Here is a 15552-nt window from a genome sequence, read left to right on the forward strand (position 1 = left end):
CGTGCCCGTGTGGCGATGGAGAGCGGCGCACACGGAGACACAGGCGCACCGAGTTCGTGTCAGCAGCGAGAGCACAGCCGGGCAGAGCTGAGCTGGGCCCAGCGAAAGGCAGCCAGCAAGCAAGCCCTCCTTAATTAACTCTTTCTCAATTTATAGCCTTACGGGCCTGGACCAAGAGGTTAAACAGGATTCTTTTTCAAAAAATGTTATTCCACACGCACCACACTCATTCTCTCACAGATCTGTGGGGCCGTCTTCTGGCCCAACATTCACACCCCCACGCTCTTACTCCTCACAAACATATAATGCTGTGTAACCCGTCAAGGCCGCTTTCTTTTGACTGATTGCTGTGTTTTGATTATGTTAGTATCAGTCTTCTTTCACCGTCTGGATGGTCATGTTAGTATTGATCTTTTATCATCCGGGTGGCTGGAGCCGTTCCCACACGCCTGTGTGAACGAGGCCTGCGCGGCTCGGCCCGGGCAGGCGGTGGTACAGACACACACGACTGCTGCCATCGCACGGGCCTCCCCTGGCGCTGCGGGGAGGGAGCAGCCCCTTGCGGCCCGGCGGGAGGCAGCCCAAGGGCCGCGGCCTCAGCGCCCCGGCGGGCTCAGCCCCGGCCCCGCCGCGCCGTTGCCATGGCAGCGTACGGCGCGCGGAAAGGCCCAGCCCGCCCCGCTCCCGCAAGGCAGCTGGTCCCTCCGCGTGGCGCGCCACACAGGGGCGGGGCGGGCGTGACGTGCCGCTCAGACCCCGCAGCGATTGGCTGCCGTCGCTCGGCGCGCGCGCGCGTGCGTGCCGGGAGGGCCGGTGCGCGCGCGCGCGGCGGCCCGTGGCGCGAGGCGGCGGCATGGCGGTGGAGCCGCCGCGGGACGCGGTGTGGCCGGAGGGCGCGGGGGCCGAGGCGGGATTCGTGCGCGCCGTGCTCTCGCTGCCCGACAAGCCCGACACCACCGTGCGCTTCTTCGAGCGCGGCGACTACTACACGGCGCACGGGGCGGACGCGCGGCTGGCCGCCCGCGAGCTCTTCCGCACCCGCGCCGTCATCCGACAGCTGGCGGGGGCGCCGGGTGGGTGCGGGGCGAGGCCGGGCCCGGGGCCTGAGGGGCGGCGGGGGCCAGCGCGGCTGCGGCGGGGTGGACGCGCCCCTCCCGGGGGCCTTGCTGCGGAGGGGCGCCCGGCCTCGGGTGGCCGGAGGGGCGGCAGGGCCGCCCGCGGCGCTGGGCGCCGGTGTTCTCAAGGGCAGGGCCTGCGGGGTGTCGCTCGGGTCGGGACGCTGCCGGTCGTCGCGTTTCGTGGCTCCGTCGGGCTTAAGTTCTCTGTGGCGGCGTGTTTCAAGGATGGGACCTTGTGAGGGCGTGAGGTGCCGCCGTTCCCTCCCCGCTGCGGGTGCCGGCAGCGCTGCTGGCGGGTACCGGGCACGGCCGAGCCCGGGGCGGCGGCACCGCTGCTGTGCCCGCTGTGGACAACGCGGGAGGGGAGATGCTAAAAGGTCCCTGGATTTTAATGGGCGCTTTGATTCATTGCTGCTTCGAAGCGAGCGTGACTGAATGCAGATCTTTCTTCAGCCTCTGGCAGCTTTGAAATGATAACCAGTCGCCGCTCTGAGCGGGATGCGTGTGACAGATGTGGGTGTGCAAACGTGGGAAGGTGTCTGCAGCAGAAATTGTGGGTCCGAGTGTTCCTTCTCTTCGTCTAAATTCGCACTGTCAGGTGTGGATAGTTAGTTGAACACAACATATTGTATAGGCTGACAGCAGTTCATCACGTTTTTCCAGAGCATTGGTAGTTAGTGATAATGATTGCGTGACGTTTTCTGTGATAAATGAGGACTGGGCTAATACAGTTCTATAGTGCAGGTGATAAGTAAACAATGGTAACCTAACACTTGACTAACAATGGCCTGCAGAAGTAAATCGCATATTTAGTTATGTATTGCATAAGATTTTCTCTTCCATCCACCCCCTGTTGTTTATGATTTATCACTTGGTATGAGGCAGTGGAGCTTGCAGATGTTGGATGCAGAGCATTGAGATAAGTTATCTTGTCAGAAGAGGCAAACCTTAGTATTATCCTTAATCTCGAGGAACATAATGTTGCAAAGTTATTGGCTCATACTTTGCAAAATAAACTGATTGGAACCTGTTTGTTATGAATGATTTGGTGGGTTTTTTTAGTGCACTGACATTAAAAAAACAATGGCATTCTCTCAGACTTTTCACTTTCTATTGCAAGTGATGAGCTAATATGTAAAAAAAAACCCAAACCAACAAACCACCAAACAAAAAACCCACAACCCCCCCCCTAAAACCAGAAGGAACCACAAACCAACCCAAACAAAACTCCTCAAAACAAACAAACCTTCACCCGAAGCACTGGCCTCCCCCCACCAAGCCACAAAAGAAAAAACAAAACTTGTGGAGAAATCGTAGAGCTTGGTAGTTTCAAGTGTAGAATTTGATACATGTTCCAGACTAGAAACACATGAATCAGTATATTTTTTTAAATTATGTTTGAAAGTGGTCATTTCACAGATAAAAGCCTATGACGATCAGCTCTGGTTTTAAAACACTGCAAACTATAGCATTTTCTAGCATATCCAACTAAGAGTCAGTATAAAGCTACATTTTTGCTTTCAGGATGACTTTAAAGTGCATGTAGCTTCAGCTGCCCCTCACCCTTTGCAGGTGTGTTGTCTCATGTGAAAAGAAAGAAAAGTTGTGTTTTGTTGGACAGTTCCGTACTGGGAAATATAACCTAATTATGTGGAATTAGTTTTTCAATTGCTTCCAAAAAAAGTCTTACTAGAGATCTGGGGAAAGAAAATGAAAATATCCTATTTAAAATAAACCCATAAATTCTTATGGATATGGAAATTCACTGTTTAACATCTTTCACATAAAGAGAGGAAGACCCTCAAATGTGATGAAGGCATGATGCTGAAAACAGGGATGTGATAATCCCTGTATATTGCTTGCGCTTACTTTATATGTTGTCTATCTCTAATGTATCTGACACCAGTCTGACTTGCTGGTATGGCAGAAAACTTAATATGCCCACCCAAAACCCCAGTTTGTTTAGTAGTGGAATTATCTTGTTCTTTGAGTAGGCTGGTGCTGGTGGTGGGGAGGTAGAAGTGGTATTGCTCTTCTTGGCAGCTGCATGGAGTTGAATTTGTTCAACTGTACCATCTGCCTGCACCCCATGGGAGCAGAAGCAAGAAGTTTGTAAATTAGGCACTTTTTAATTTAAGTGTTAATATAAACTTTTAAACTTTCTTGAGAATACTCAGTTTTCCACTATATAGTGCAATAAAAGAGAAATGTCTTGGCACATGTTTCTTGCCATCTTCTGAGTGTGACTAGGGTGACAGTCCATTCTGTCAACAAAAGTGTCTTGTCCAGGAAAGAAAAGATGTTATCTGGAAGGAAAACTTGCAGCTGGCTTCCACCACTCATTAAATTAAAACGTGTGAAGGATTAATTAGAAAAACAAATCAAGAGTGTTATAAGGAAAGGGAAATGGCGAAAGGAATGTATCTTTGAATATACATGTATATCTAGCTTTAGTGAAATTTTGACATGAACGTTGCTTTCATTTGTATATGGTGTATGCATTCATCATTCTTAATCAGCTAATCCATTGAGTCTTGTGTTTTTGTGGTGTTGCGTGGATTTTACATGCTTGCTCTGTCAATATCAGGATAATGTCCTTCCCGAAGGCTGTTAACTCTGTTTCTTGGGGATTTCAGTTACAGAAAATAAACCTTATGAACATATTTGGATAACTGACAGTTTTTTCCTTTTTTTTTTTTTTTTTTTTTGTAGGAACTCAGAAACTTGAGAGTGTTGTGCTTAGTAAAATGAACTTTGAATCTTTCGTGAGAGATCTGCTTCTGGTTCGTCATTACAGAGTTGAAGTTTACAAGAACAAAGCAGGGAGTAAATCTATCAAAGAAAATGACTGGTATTTAGCATACAAGGTACACATTTTCTACCTTTTTTTTATAATTGTGTGATGAAAGAAAAAAAACCCAGCTCTTTCCTGAGTCCCTCAGCTTGGAATTTTGGGATTTTCAGGGACTGACATTGGAGGTGTGATGGTAAATTGTGTGGTCTGTTACATATCCCTGTGTCTTCTACTGCTGTAAGAGCTTGTCCTGTATCTTTGCCACAGGTTGGGAAATTAAGGAAGCCTGAGGTAGTTCACTTTGTATAGATGATATGTAAAATTTTAATGGTTAAAAAACCAGAACAGCTTTGTGTTTTATATTAGTGGACTGTTCATTACTTAGTTTTATCTGTTGTTATCTTTTTTAAAAAAATAGTATGCGTGTGCACACACACTCTTTAAAATACATTTCTTTTCTAAATAGGGTTCTCCAGGAAATCTCGCCCAGTTTGAGGAAGTTCTCTTTGCCAACAATGATATGTCATCGGCCATTGGGGTTGTGGGGGTTAAGCTGTCTACTACTGATGGACAAAGAGTTGTAGGAGTGGGGTATGTTGACACTACGCTGAGAAAACTGAGCGTCTGTGAGTTTCCAGATAATGATCAGTTCTCAAACCTTGAAGCTCTGCTGGTTCAACTAGGACCGAAGGAGTGTGTACTACCAGGAGGAGAGACTGCAGGAGAGATGGGAAAACTACGACAAGTAAGGGAACCATTGCGGCTTACAGTTAGAAAAAACTGTCTAAAAAGCTGTAGTCTAGCCTATTAGCTGGGCTCCATGATTTACGGAGAAATGAAGGAGCAATATGTTAATTGGAAGAAGTGTTGATTTATTAATACAAAATATATTATTTCTCTGACTGATTTGTATTTTGATCAGGAAAAGTTGTTCTAAGAGTAAAATCTTGGCTGTCATTCTCTCTGCAACCTAGCAGTAATCCAGTATCTCTTCAGGGTTTGCTTTGGTGTGATGAACATCTGTCCCCTGGATATTGAAAGTAATCGATAACTGTGTTTATGGACAACAGGTCATTCAGCGAGGAGGAATCCTAATTACAGACAGGAAGAAGGCGGATTTCACAACAAAAGATATTGTTCAGGATCTCAATCGCTTGTTGAAATCAAAAAAAGAAGAACAAATCAATAGCGCAGCATTGCCAGAGATGGAAAAACAGGTGAGGGCAGAGAGCAGAACAATGTTTAATGTGCTCCTGTTGTGAGCTGGTCTCCTTTCTCCTCGCCGGTCCTGTCGTATGCTAGATTCCTATACTTCTAGGAAAGTGTATTGTACAACCAGTGGTATATTAAGCTATGTTCTTGCTGAAGTGCTTACCAGTCCTGCTTAGCTTGAGTCTGTGTCAAAGTTGGATTCCAGGGTCCCGGAAAAAAAAATGAGAAGACCCTGCACTTACCTCTTTAAAGTAGTAAATTCTGGTAAACAAATAGACCATGCACAAGAGGTACTTCCTATTTGTAATCTATCTAGCCTAAGGACCGAAATATAAAACTTTGATTAATTTGCATGACAGGAAAATTGCTATTTGAAAACAAAATAATGTTTATGATAATATTTTTGTGTTTTGTATCATCTTGTGACTCAAACATATGATTTAGTGCCTGCATGTCAACTGAGCATGTTTGTTCTCTTAGCTGCAAACAAAAGGTAATTTGCTTGAGATAAACATGTTTTAATGTGTTTTAAAATGCCCTTCAGTGCTGATGCTCACTGCAAGTTTAAGATACAGAGTTATTCTCACTTAATGTGTGATTGCATAACAGGTTAAAATTGTTTGGAGTGTTGCAGCTGAACAAGTCAGTCATGCTGCTCCCTCTTTTGTCCTGGCACTAGTGTTTGTAAGGCCATGCGGTGAGTCAGAACAGATGCTTGTTCTGGCTGAAAACTAACCCTGAAACCATGGCCTGAGATGATCCATGATATCTTATCTGCAGTAACTTTGTTTGTGATCCTGAGCCAGAAACATCCCGATAACAGCTTTGGAAAGCTGGTGAGGCGTGTATTTCACAGTTTGTTTATCAGATTATGCAGATGTCTAGTTCCCTGTTCTTGCAACTACCTAGAAAGACTGTGCAGTGCCATAGGATATCCCTGTGAAAATGAAGTCTTGTCAAACAGGATGAGTCTGTCATGGCCCTGCTGGAATTGACATGGATCAGTCTTCCCCAATTGTAATTTTCCAGGGGTATTTATCAAATACTCCCCAGTTCAGTAGTGTTTCTAACCAGAATATGGTGGGTTTTGTTTTATGTTTTAAACTTCAGGTTGCTGTTTCATCTTTGTCAGCCATTATCAAGTTTTTAGAGTTGCTGTCAGATGAGTCTAATTTTGGACAATTTGAACTGACTACTTTTGATCTTAGTCAATACATGGTTCTAGATAACGCAGCTGTTCAAGCCCTCAACCTTTTCCAGGTAAGAAATGTACACTTGAATTGGTGTGTTTCAATATACTTACTTAGCTGCTTGATAAATACCCCGGTTGCCTAATCACAACTCCACAGATCCTGCTTAATGGCAGCTTCTACATTTTAGCTTTGCTTTCAGCTGCTCCTGTACAATGTGTTTTAAACACCGTTAGCCACTGTCGCCACCTTTTTTGGTTCTGTTTTTTGCTAGCTTACTTTGAATGTAGAAGAGAAGATCAACAAGGAGGTGGGAAGTGGCCACAAACAAGTGTCTGTGTCAAATGCAGATATGGGAAGAGCCTTAGAAGTACCTCGTGGTTGTAGCTGCTGAGGAGTCTGGCTGAGCAGTGCAGGGAATGATGCTTTGTCTTTTTTAGTCAGTTTTAGTCAGAGGAGTTCACATCTGCAGTGGCAGGAGCAGACTTGGGGTGTGGTGGGGGAGGAGAGTTCTGTAATTTTGTGGTATGATGGGGAACTTGAAAGCAGAGTTGCTTTATACAGTAGTGCTGGTTTTGAGAAAGGGAATAGAAGCCTGAATTCGGTAGTATTAGGGGAACAGGAGGCATATGGCAGGAGCATGGGGGTGGACAAATCCGAGCAGGTTACCTGTCTCCTCCATACTTTCCGCCATGTCTGGTTTTCTTCTTTGCTGTTTTTTATGGCTGTGGGAAAATGGACAAAGTGCTGCGTTTTATCAGCTTTTTCTGTTGTTTTCATGTTGTAAGCTCTGCTTAATGATCTTTGCTTGGAGCTAAACCACTTTTATAGGAAGAAATCCCAAGTATGGTCCCCTGTTTAGCTTAGAGGGATTTCTAGAAATAAAAAAGAGCATATATTCAGCATCTGAGCTGGTTAACCCCAGAGAGAGAGACGTTCTGATTTTTTTTTTTTCTTTGCTTTATTTCCTGATTCTGTCCCACTGTCTAGGGAATGAAGCAAAAATTCTATGTCTTCTCAAGCTTTATGGAGATGTTCTAGGAAGTTTAGCTACATCCCTGTATAAATCCTCGCAGGTGTTATGCATTTTGTGATAGGAAATACACTGCCACGTCTGTCTTTAGGGGCTGATGTGAGCCTTGGAGCAAGGGGCTTGCTGTGTAGCAGGAAGCTGCGTTGTTGCCTGTGTGGCAAGCTGTCTGTGGGGAGGAAATTACAAAATATTTTGTAATTTGAGCTGCTCTGTGAGGTATGTAGGTAAAGTTCATATGGTGGCGCAGATGCAGCTGATTATATGAAACTGTAGCCTTCCAACTTGGATGCGCTGAAGTAGTGTGTTCGTGTATAATATGTGTACTCTGTGACACTTTCTTGGATTCAGAAGTTTTTTGTGTGTAATACTGTTCAGAACACTGAAAATAGACACATCCACTTTAGAGATTAGATCTTCCAGGGGTTATATGTGTCAGTATACCTTCTCACTGTTGTGGTGACGCTAGTTCTACATCCCAGTTGTTTACAGGCATCCACACCCGCTCCTGGTTAAAAGCTTGCCTGCTGTTTTATTTGTAGGTGTTCTTGGCTAGGGAGGTTTGAGATTTTAATTTCAAAGTTAAGATCTGAAGCAAGCTTTTTTGCTGTTTTTCAATGTTATGTAAAATTTTTGCTTCCTAGCTGTCTGTGCACAAATCGAACAAAACATCAAGAAAAATGTCCAAAAGGCTGTCTTGTGTCCAGCTAATATTAAACCTAAATTATAGATAATAAGCTATAGTCTGAACAGAATAAGTTTAGAGATGTTTATAGTGTACTCCAAAGATGACTTGGGGAAGCTTGACAGAATTTGTGTAACTGTGTTCTCCCCATGGCCTCATTTTGTTGTGTTCCCGCCCCAGCACCCCTCAAAGATCTCTAACCAAACCCTTGAACCCAAGTCTTGTTTCTTGCTGCTTTTTTTGATAGACAGGACCCCTATTTTTTGATGTTACAAAAGGCAAACTAGCAAATATCTAGACATATTTCTGCTTTTCCTGTTCGAAGGGCAAGCTGCCCAGTGATTAGGTATGTTTCTAACTTTCCTGTTCAGTCAGCTGGTTTCAAAATGGACAAACCTTTTCCTTGTTCCCCATGTTCCAGGGACCAGAGCTTAAGTGTTTTAATGCCCTGCTGTTTCATTGTCTTTTTTGATGGGTGCCTAGTTGAATACAGAAAACACTGATCTCTTCCTAGGTAACGAAGTTGGGTGTCATTCAGTGGATGTCAACAAGCTTCACTGACTCTTTTTTTTTTTTCTTCTTTTTTCCAGAGTTCTGTGGAAAATGCTAACACTGCACAGTCTCTAGCTGGTTTACTAAATAAATGCAGAACCCCTCAAGGACAAAGACTAGTTAATCAGTGGATCAAACAACCACTTATGGACAAAAATAGAATTGAAGAAAGGTAACAGTATTATGTGTTTGATGGACTTACACGTTAATAACTGTTCTAGATAAGGCTCTTTCTTCTTGAGCACAAAATACTACAACCAAGAAATAATGGTGGTTGGAGGTTTTTGTGTGCTATCCTGTAACACGTTGAAGTTAAACAGAGCAGAAAACGTTTTTCCCTGAGATGCAAACTGACAAGTTACCATTGATTAAATGATGTTTTAAAGAGGAGGTGCGATATGTTTAGGTGGTCAAATAATTCATGTTACAGGCTAAGGCAATGTAGCAACCACTTCTTAACTATTATTCATATTATTGATACTGCAAATCCTCAGTCTGTGTAACAATATTTTGATGTTATTCCCAGTTCACCAATTAAAATTAAAAAAAAAAAAGAAAAACAACAAAAAAACAAAAACCAAAAAAACCCAAAACCCAACCAAACTAACTAAAAAGCCCAGCGAAACACCCAGTGTAAGCAGTAGTGACCTCTTCCTAGTTCCAGAAAAAAAGCCTGCCTTTGGTTGTAGTGAGGCACTCTTACCATATCTTAGCTAGATATTGTGGCCCAAATATGAATAGTCTTTTTCTTCCTTGCCATTTGGTACTGCTGCCTGTCAGCAGGTATAGCAGTGCATGCGGCATGTCACCATGCATACCAGTAGGGAGCAGTATCCGTTGAGAGGTGGGCAGGGAAAAATTTAATGAAATATAACAAGGGTAAGTGTAGAGTCTTGCATCTGGGCGAGAACAACCCCAGGTTCCGGTATAAGTTGGGGAGCGACCTGTTAGAGAGCAGTGTAGGAGAAAGGGACCTGGGGGTCCTGGTGGACAGCAGGATGACCATGAGCCAGCACTGGGCCCTTGTGGCCAGGAAGGCCAATGGCATCCTGGGGTGTATTAGAAGGGGGTTGGTTAGTAGGTCGAGAGAGGTTCTCCTTCCCCTCTACTCTGCTCTGGTGAGACCTCATCTGGAATATTGTGTCCAGTGCTGGGCCCCTCAGTTCAGGAAGGACAGGGAACTGCTGGAGAGAGTCCAGCACAGGGCAACAAAGATGATGAAGGGAGTGGAGCATCTCCCTTATGAGGAAAGGCTGAGGGAGCTGGGGCTCTTTAGCTTGGAGAAGAGGAGACTGAGGGGTGACCTCATTCATGTTTATAAATACATAAAGGGTGGGTGTCACGAGGATGGAGCCAGGCTCTTCTCGGTGACAACCAATGATAGGACAAGGGGCAATGGGTATAAACTGGAACACAGGAGGTTCCACTTAAGTATGAGAAGAAACTTCTTCACAGTGAGGGTGACGGAACACTGGAACAGGCTGCCCAGGGAGGTTGTGGAGTCTCCTTCTCTGCAGACGTTCAAACCCGCCTGGATGCCTTCCTGTGTAACCTCATCTGGGTGTTCCTGCTCCAGCAGGGGGATTGGTCTGGATGATCTTTTGAGGTCCCTTTCAATCCCTAACGTTCTGTGATTCTGTGATATGAAGACTTAGACAATCTGGGAAATCTCTGAGAATGTATAGATAATTCTCAGTCCTTCAGAAAGGAAAACTGCAATGGCCGTATTTCTACACGGGGTGTGTGTCTTTATCTCTCGTGTTCACCATGCAAAAAAACGTTATGCTTTTTTTAAATTTGTGCTAAATATAACTATATTCTTATCATCTGAAACCAAACTTCATGTGACTCTAGTGAACAGCAGGTTAATGCATTACCAAATGTATGTTAATATGTATCTTCACAAAGCAGAAGAGGCCAGAAAACTGAATTTAATTTTGGTACCTTCTATAAGGCTGGTACTTCAAATAAGACATTACAGGTATGTTTGTGTATGCTGTTGAGCTTAGGCACGGATCGTTACTACCAAAAAAGAAATTTTGGCTTGGGCACATTGACATTTAAAGAAGTTATGCAAAGAGTAGTTTTCTCTCTAGATTTGTGGAGACTTGAGTAATTCTGCTTCTCTTCAACAAATTTTTCGACTTTCTCTAATAGCTTGCAAAATGGTACCTGGTAACTTGATCAGAGCACACCTAGAAATGTTATTAATGTGACACTGAAATATTTGTCCCCAGGTTTATTGAATGCCGAATCTTGTGTGTGTTACAAGAGCTTTCATTATTAGTTCTTTCATCGTTATATGCCCAGGATCACCTATTCTTGTCAGGTTTGGATCCTAAGATCTAAGCTGACTTCAATTTTATGGTTATGTTGGTTTTAAGACTTTGAAAGTTTTTCGTCTCCCATTTATAGTTTTCTTATGTCAAAGTAAACATTGGAAATTTTAACATTTGTATCAGACTTGTTTGCTCGTTACTGTGCATCAGGAATCCTGCAAGTTTGGAAGACAGATGGTGTTTTCTTTATAAAGCTGCGGTTAAATTATAGGGAGAAAGCATAACTTGACCTGCTTTGTAGAGCTTATGAGGTTTGTGTTGCCATTCTGTATGGCCGATGTTGACTGCATTTAAGATAAGCTGTATTTAGAGGAGGAGGGGAGTAATTCAATGGAGTGAATCTTGTAAAGGTTGATGCATTCATGCGTTATGAGGTTGAAAGAGGTCCATTGATAACCTCCGGTATCCTGCACAGCCACAAAATCATCAGCGTTGCAATTTGTTAAAAGTAGTTTGTTTTAATATGTACTTCTAGACACTCAAATACTACAGTGTGACTATAGTCATGTTCTTCAGTTTATTCCACAGCATAGCTAAGCCTGTCTTAATGCATCTTGCTTTCAAGTACTACTTCGATGAATGTAATTCTTTTGGTTTTGGGATGAAAGTAATGCATTTTACTTGTAAAACCTTGGTGTGCCATCTTCCCAATCTTAATGCTGTTCAAAGCATGTAGGACTGTTCTTTTTTTAATCCAAAGGAACAAGCATAATAAGAGAAGCTGTTAGTGGGACTGATGAGATGTACTGAGAGATTCAAATATGTTTGGAAAGATTGGTGGTCACCAATTTGTTTTCTTTATGCTCTGCTGTATATTGTGGCTGTTTTAAGAATTACAAACTATAATTTAGACAATATGGATAGTTTGAGAAGGAAATACCTGGACTTCTGTTCCTCTACTATTCGCAGAAAAGCAGTGCTTCCTTTGTTGTCAAGGTGAGTTACTATTTTATTTCTTAGCTTGAAGTGTGCCACATTAAAGCACCCTGTTTAACAGTAGCCAGTGCAAACCTCTTATAAAACTGGGCTAAACTACCCAGATGTTAGGCTTACTCCAAGACACTGTCATCTATTGTTTTGCTTATTCAGGAGTTATTTTAACTTTTATTCCAGTAGCACAGAATGAATGACTGACTTGTTTATTTTAAAAAGTTACACTCTTGCAACCCTCTGCTAAGACCTGTAGGTGGTGCAAGTCATCTTTTGGAGCTAAATGGATCATCTTTTAGTAGTTTGTTGCCTGCAATGTGTTGTTAACATTGTGTTCTATTTATCCATAAATGTTATGCCACTAGTCCATATTAACCGTACATAAAGTAACAATTCAAATTAATGTACATAGTGCATATGCTTTAGATAAAATAAAGTTTATCTACTGGAACAGGTCCTAGTAAGAACTAAGAAAACGGATTTCCTGATACTTCTATGTCTTGAAAGACATGGGCTTCTGTCCATGTCTGGCTGGTTTTCCATGAATAAAAAAATAATTATAAGTCATAAGTATACAAGATACAGCCCTACTTCTCCCATGTGGTATGTTGAGAAGGCAAGTACATGAGGGTCTTGTTCCTCGCCTTATAGTCAGCAGATTTCTGAAATTAAAATGTAGTTGCAGAGACAGGAAGTGCAAATACATCGATTAATTGCATAACGTGATTAACTGTAATACAGCAAGTAACTTTAGTAGGTAATGTTTGTTTTTCCAATACTGTAAAGTCTGAGAAATATGGCAGAATGTAAAATAGTGCTTGTTATGCCCTGAAAAGGGAATTAAGGGAAGTCATGCAGAATTTTTTTTAATATATTTTTTGGGGGAGGAAACTCCGACACTTGTGTACAACATAAATTTGAAATTCCAGCTGACTTTTTTAGTCTTCTGTGCATAGTCTGGCCAAACCTCTTATATGTCTATGGCCTGTAGCAGAAAAGGTGCAGTGCAGGGGTCCCAGTTCCAGAGGAGTTGCAGGCTGCGCTCTAACATCACTTGTTCTGATTCAAGCCTGGTTTGAGCTTTTCTCTTGCGTTCCTGAATACTGTGCTGCATGGGGGCCAAATTGTAGAAACCAGTTCTGTCTCTGGCAAAGTCAGAAAGTAATAGATTTTTAGGAAGCTTGAGGTGGATCAATGGCTAGCAGGGAAAAATTTCCAAGTTTGTAGAACATTCTCATGAATCAGTCTTGAATGACAATTAAAGTAGCAGCTTGTTTAAAAATGAAAAAAAAAGGCAACTCGTTGCTGGCTAGTGTAGGCAGACTTGAATGCCTTTACAGTGCTTTATTTAGTAATCAGTTAACCTTACATATACTTTCTCTAGCAGATAAATGGAGGGACAGAGTGGGGTAATGCATATGGGATACCTCAGAAGCTGTGCATTGGGGGCTCGTCTCAGGTGCACACAAATACACAGCATGGATGTGAAACATCTGGGTGAAATGAGAAGTCTGTGCAGTGCAGGCCTCTGATCTCCCTCGGATTGCAGAAGTGTGATCATGTAGCTGGAGTGCTGTAGTGCATGCACCTTAAAAAGGCCAGGCAGGGAAAATGGGCAAAGTTATGTTTCTGCAAAGGTACAGCTTGAACGCCCAGAGCTCTGCTGTGGAGAGGACATCAAGAGCTTATGGGTCAGGATTACGGGGACAGCAAGGGAAAGTGGGGCATTACGGTGAGCATCTGCAGCACACCTGCCCCATCAAGATGAAGAGGTGGTCAAAGCCACCTTGAGACAACAAGAACCACCATGATCATAGGCTCTGACTCTCTTGGAGGACTTAAGCCACCCTGGCACTTGCTGGAGTGAAGCACGATACTTGCACTTTCAACATGCTGGCAGACAAGTCATCAGCGTGTCCCTGCAGCAGCAAAGGGTGACCACACACTGGGCTCCACTGGGAAGAGCAGATTGAGGAACATGATAGTTCATATCTGCTTGGTAGCCGTGAAGCTGCATCTGAAGTCCTGTATCTAGCACGGGGCTTTGCAGTGCAGATAGATGGACAAACAGGAGCTGGTCCAGGAGAAAGTCGCTGGGTAGGACCGTGGGCTGCAGCATGTGGTGTATGAGGCTGAGGGAGCTGGGTTTGTAGTCTGGAGAGGACTAATGGATGGACTTGGCTGCTGGTTTCAGCTGCCTGTGGGTGCAAGTCAGAGAGAAGGTGAAGCCGCGTGCTTCTGGCAAGGGCACAGCAAAAGCATGAGGCAAGACAGATACCAGCTTCACCAAAGGACTCCCCAGCTGGATATAAAGCAAAAAAAACCTTCACCATGAGGATGGTCAGACCCTGAAATGTGTGCTCAGAGACATGGAGGGAACTCTGTTCTTGTTCAGTGTTCAACTGAAATTAGCCTTTTTTTGAGCAAGGGCTAGAACCTAGAGGCCTTGAGTTCCCTTCCAACGTAAAGTGTTCTCTGATAGGTTTGCGGTACTTTTGTGTTCTTTTCTAACCTGCAACTGTCCCTGCAAAGCAGTGCAGATGGGCTTTGTTGCTTCTGTCATTGTGGTGAACAGCTCTGGAAAGACCTTCTGTACTTTTCCAAGTACAGGTCAGTACTTCTCCACAGCATCAGGCTGATTCAGGCAGTCAAATGAGTAGGTGGCTGCCTGTATCCTCAGTGAGGGAGGGGAGAATGTGACCAACTTGGACCTTTGTCTAAATGGCTTAATGAAAATGCACTTTAAATGCTGGGAGCGCACCTAATGCCTTTAAAGCAGCTTCTGAAATACAGGTTGAATCTGAGCTGGTTGGAAGACAGAAATGTGATTTGTTATTATCATGCAGATCATGATGCAATAAATATTTTGCATGAAAGAAGTTGTCATTCCAGTGACACGAAAATGGTGCTGACTTCCCAGTAAGCCTCTGGAAATGTTAGAAAAATGTCATCTTTGTCATTCCAAAAGTTATCGTCTCTAAATTCCCTAGAGAAATATTTAGAGCCTGAAGCTCTCAATGCTTCTTGAACTCTCTCCTCTCCCTTCACCTATATTTACTTTTTCAAAACTGCTAGATAACCTGTATGTTCAGTTGGGTCTGCTTGTAAAACTGAGGTTGACAGCCAGCGCTGTCTAGAAACATTAAACAAAAGCTGTACTAGTCAAGCACATGTCAGACAGGCCACGTCTTTAGGAAGGAATTTCCATCAAAATCCCAGGCACTTGAAACCTTTTAAAAAGCTTAGGTTCTTGTGTTGCAAGAGGCTTGGTTTTAGTTTTCTTGTTTGAGGAGGGAACGGGGGAAGTAAATAAGAGCTGAAAAAAAAGACTCTTCACGACACCTTCAGATGTGGGGAAGACAGTGTTGCTGTCTGAGCTGGAGAAGTACCTAAGAGCTGTTTGTATTCTGCATGTTATCCACATCATTTGTCTTCTACGTCAAGGATCAGCAATCAGTGTTACAAATCTATAAATTCTAGGTGGCGTTCAGTGGTGCAGCACTGGAACAGATAGTCGTAATATCTCCTAGTTGATACTTCCAGCTCGCCCACTTCTTCCTGACAAGTCTTCACTTACTGCAAAATAAATAAAAGAATTAATCTCTTAGTCAGTTTCCTTTGCATCTGAATTTTGAAGCTCAAGGGAAATGAAAATTAAACTAAAATTTGGGTGAGGCGTCAAAGTGTTTTTCAGGTTTTTTA

The 15552-nt window shown here is 43.4% G+C and overlaps 1 protein-coding gene across 1 annotated transcript in view; it reads left to right on the top strand.

Moving 5' to 3' along the window:
• The first annotated feature begins 809 nt into the window (after positions 1-809).
• The window catches only part of MSH2 (mutS homolog 2), a 56966-nt gene continuing 42223 nt past the window's right edge, over positions 810-15552 (top strand). The window contains exons 1-6 of the mRNA XM_065631307.1: positions 810-1073; positions 3831-3985; positions 4379-4657; positions 4983-5129; positions 6235-6384; positions 8620-8753. Coding sequence (XP_065487379.1) covers positions 854-1073; positions 3831-3985; positions 4379-4657; positions 4983-5129; positions 6235-6384; positions 8620-8753 — 1085 coding nt within the window. The 5' untranslated portion in view covers positions 810-853. The remainder of the gene's footprint in view (positions 1074-3830; positions 3986-4378; positions 4658-4982; positions 5130-6234; positions 6385-8619; positions 8754-15552) is intronic.

The sequence above is a fragment of the Caloenas nicobarica genome, chromosome 3 (assembly GCF_036013445.1).
Source record: "Caloenas nicobarica isolate bCalNic1 chromosome 3, bCalNic1.hap1, whole genome shotgun sequence".
NCBI classification, from domain to species: Eukaryota; Metazoa; Chordata; class Aves; order Columbiformes; family Columbidae; genus Caloenas; species Caloenas nicobarica.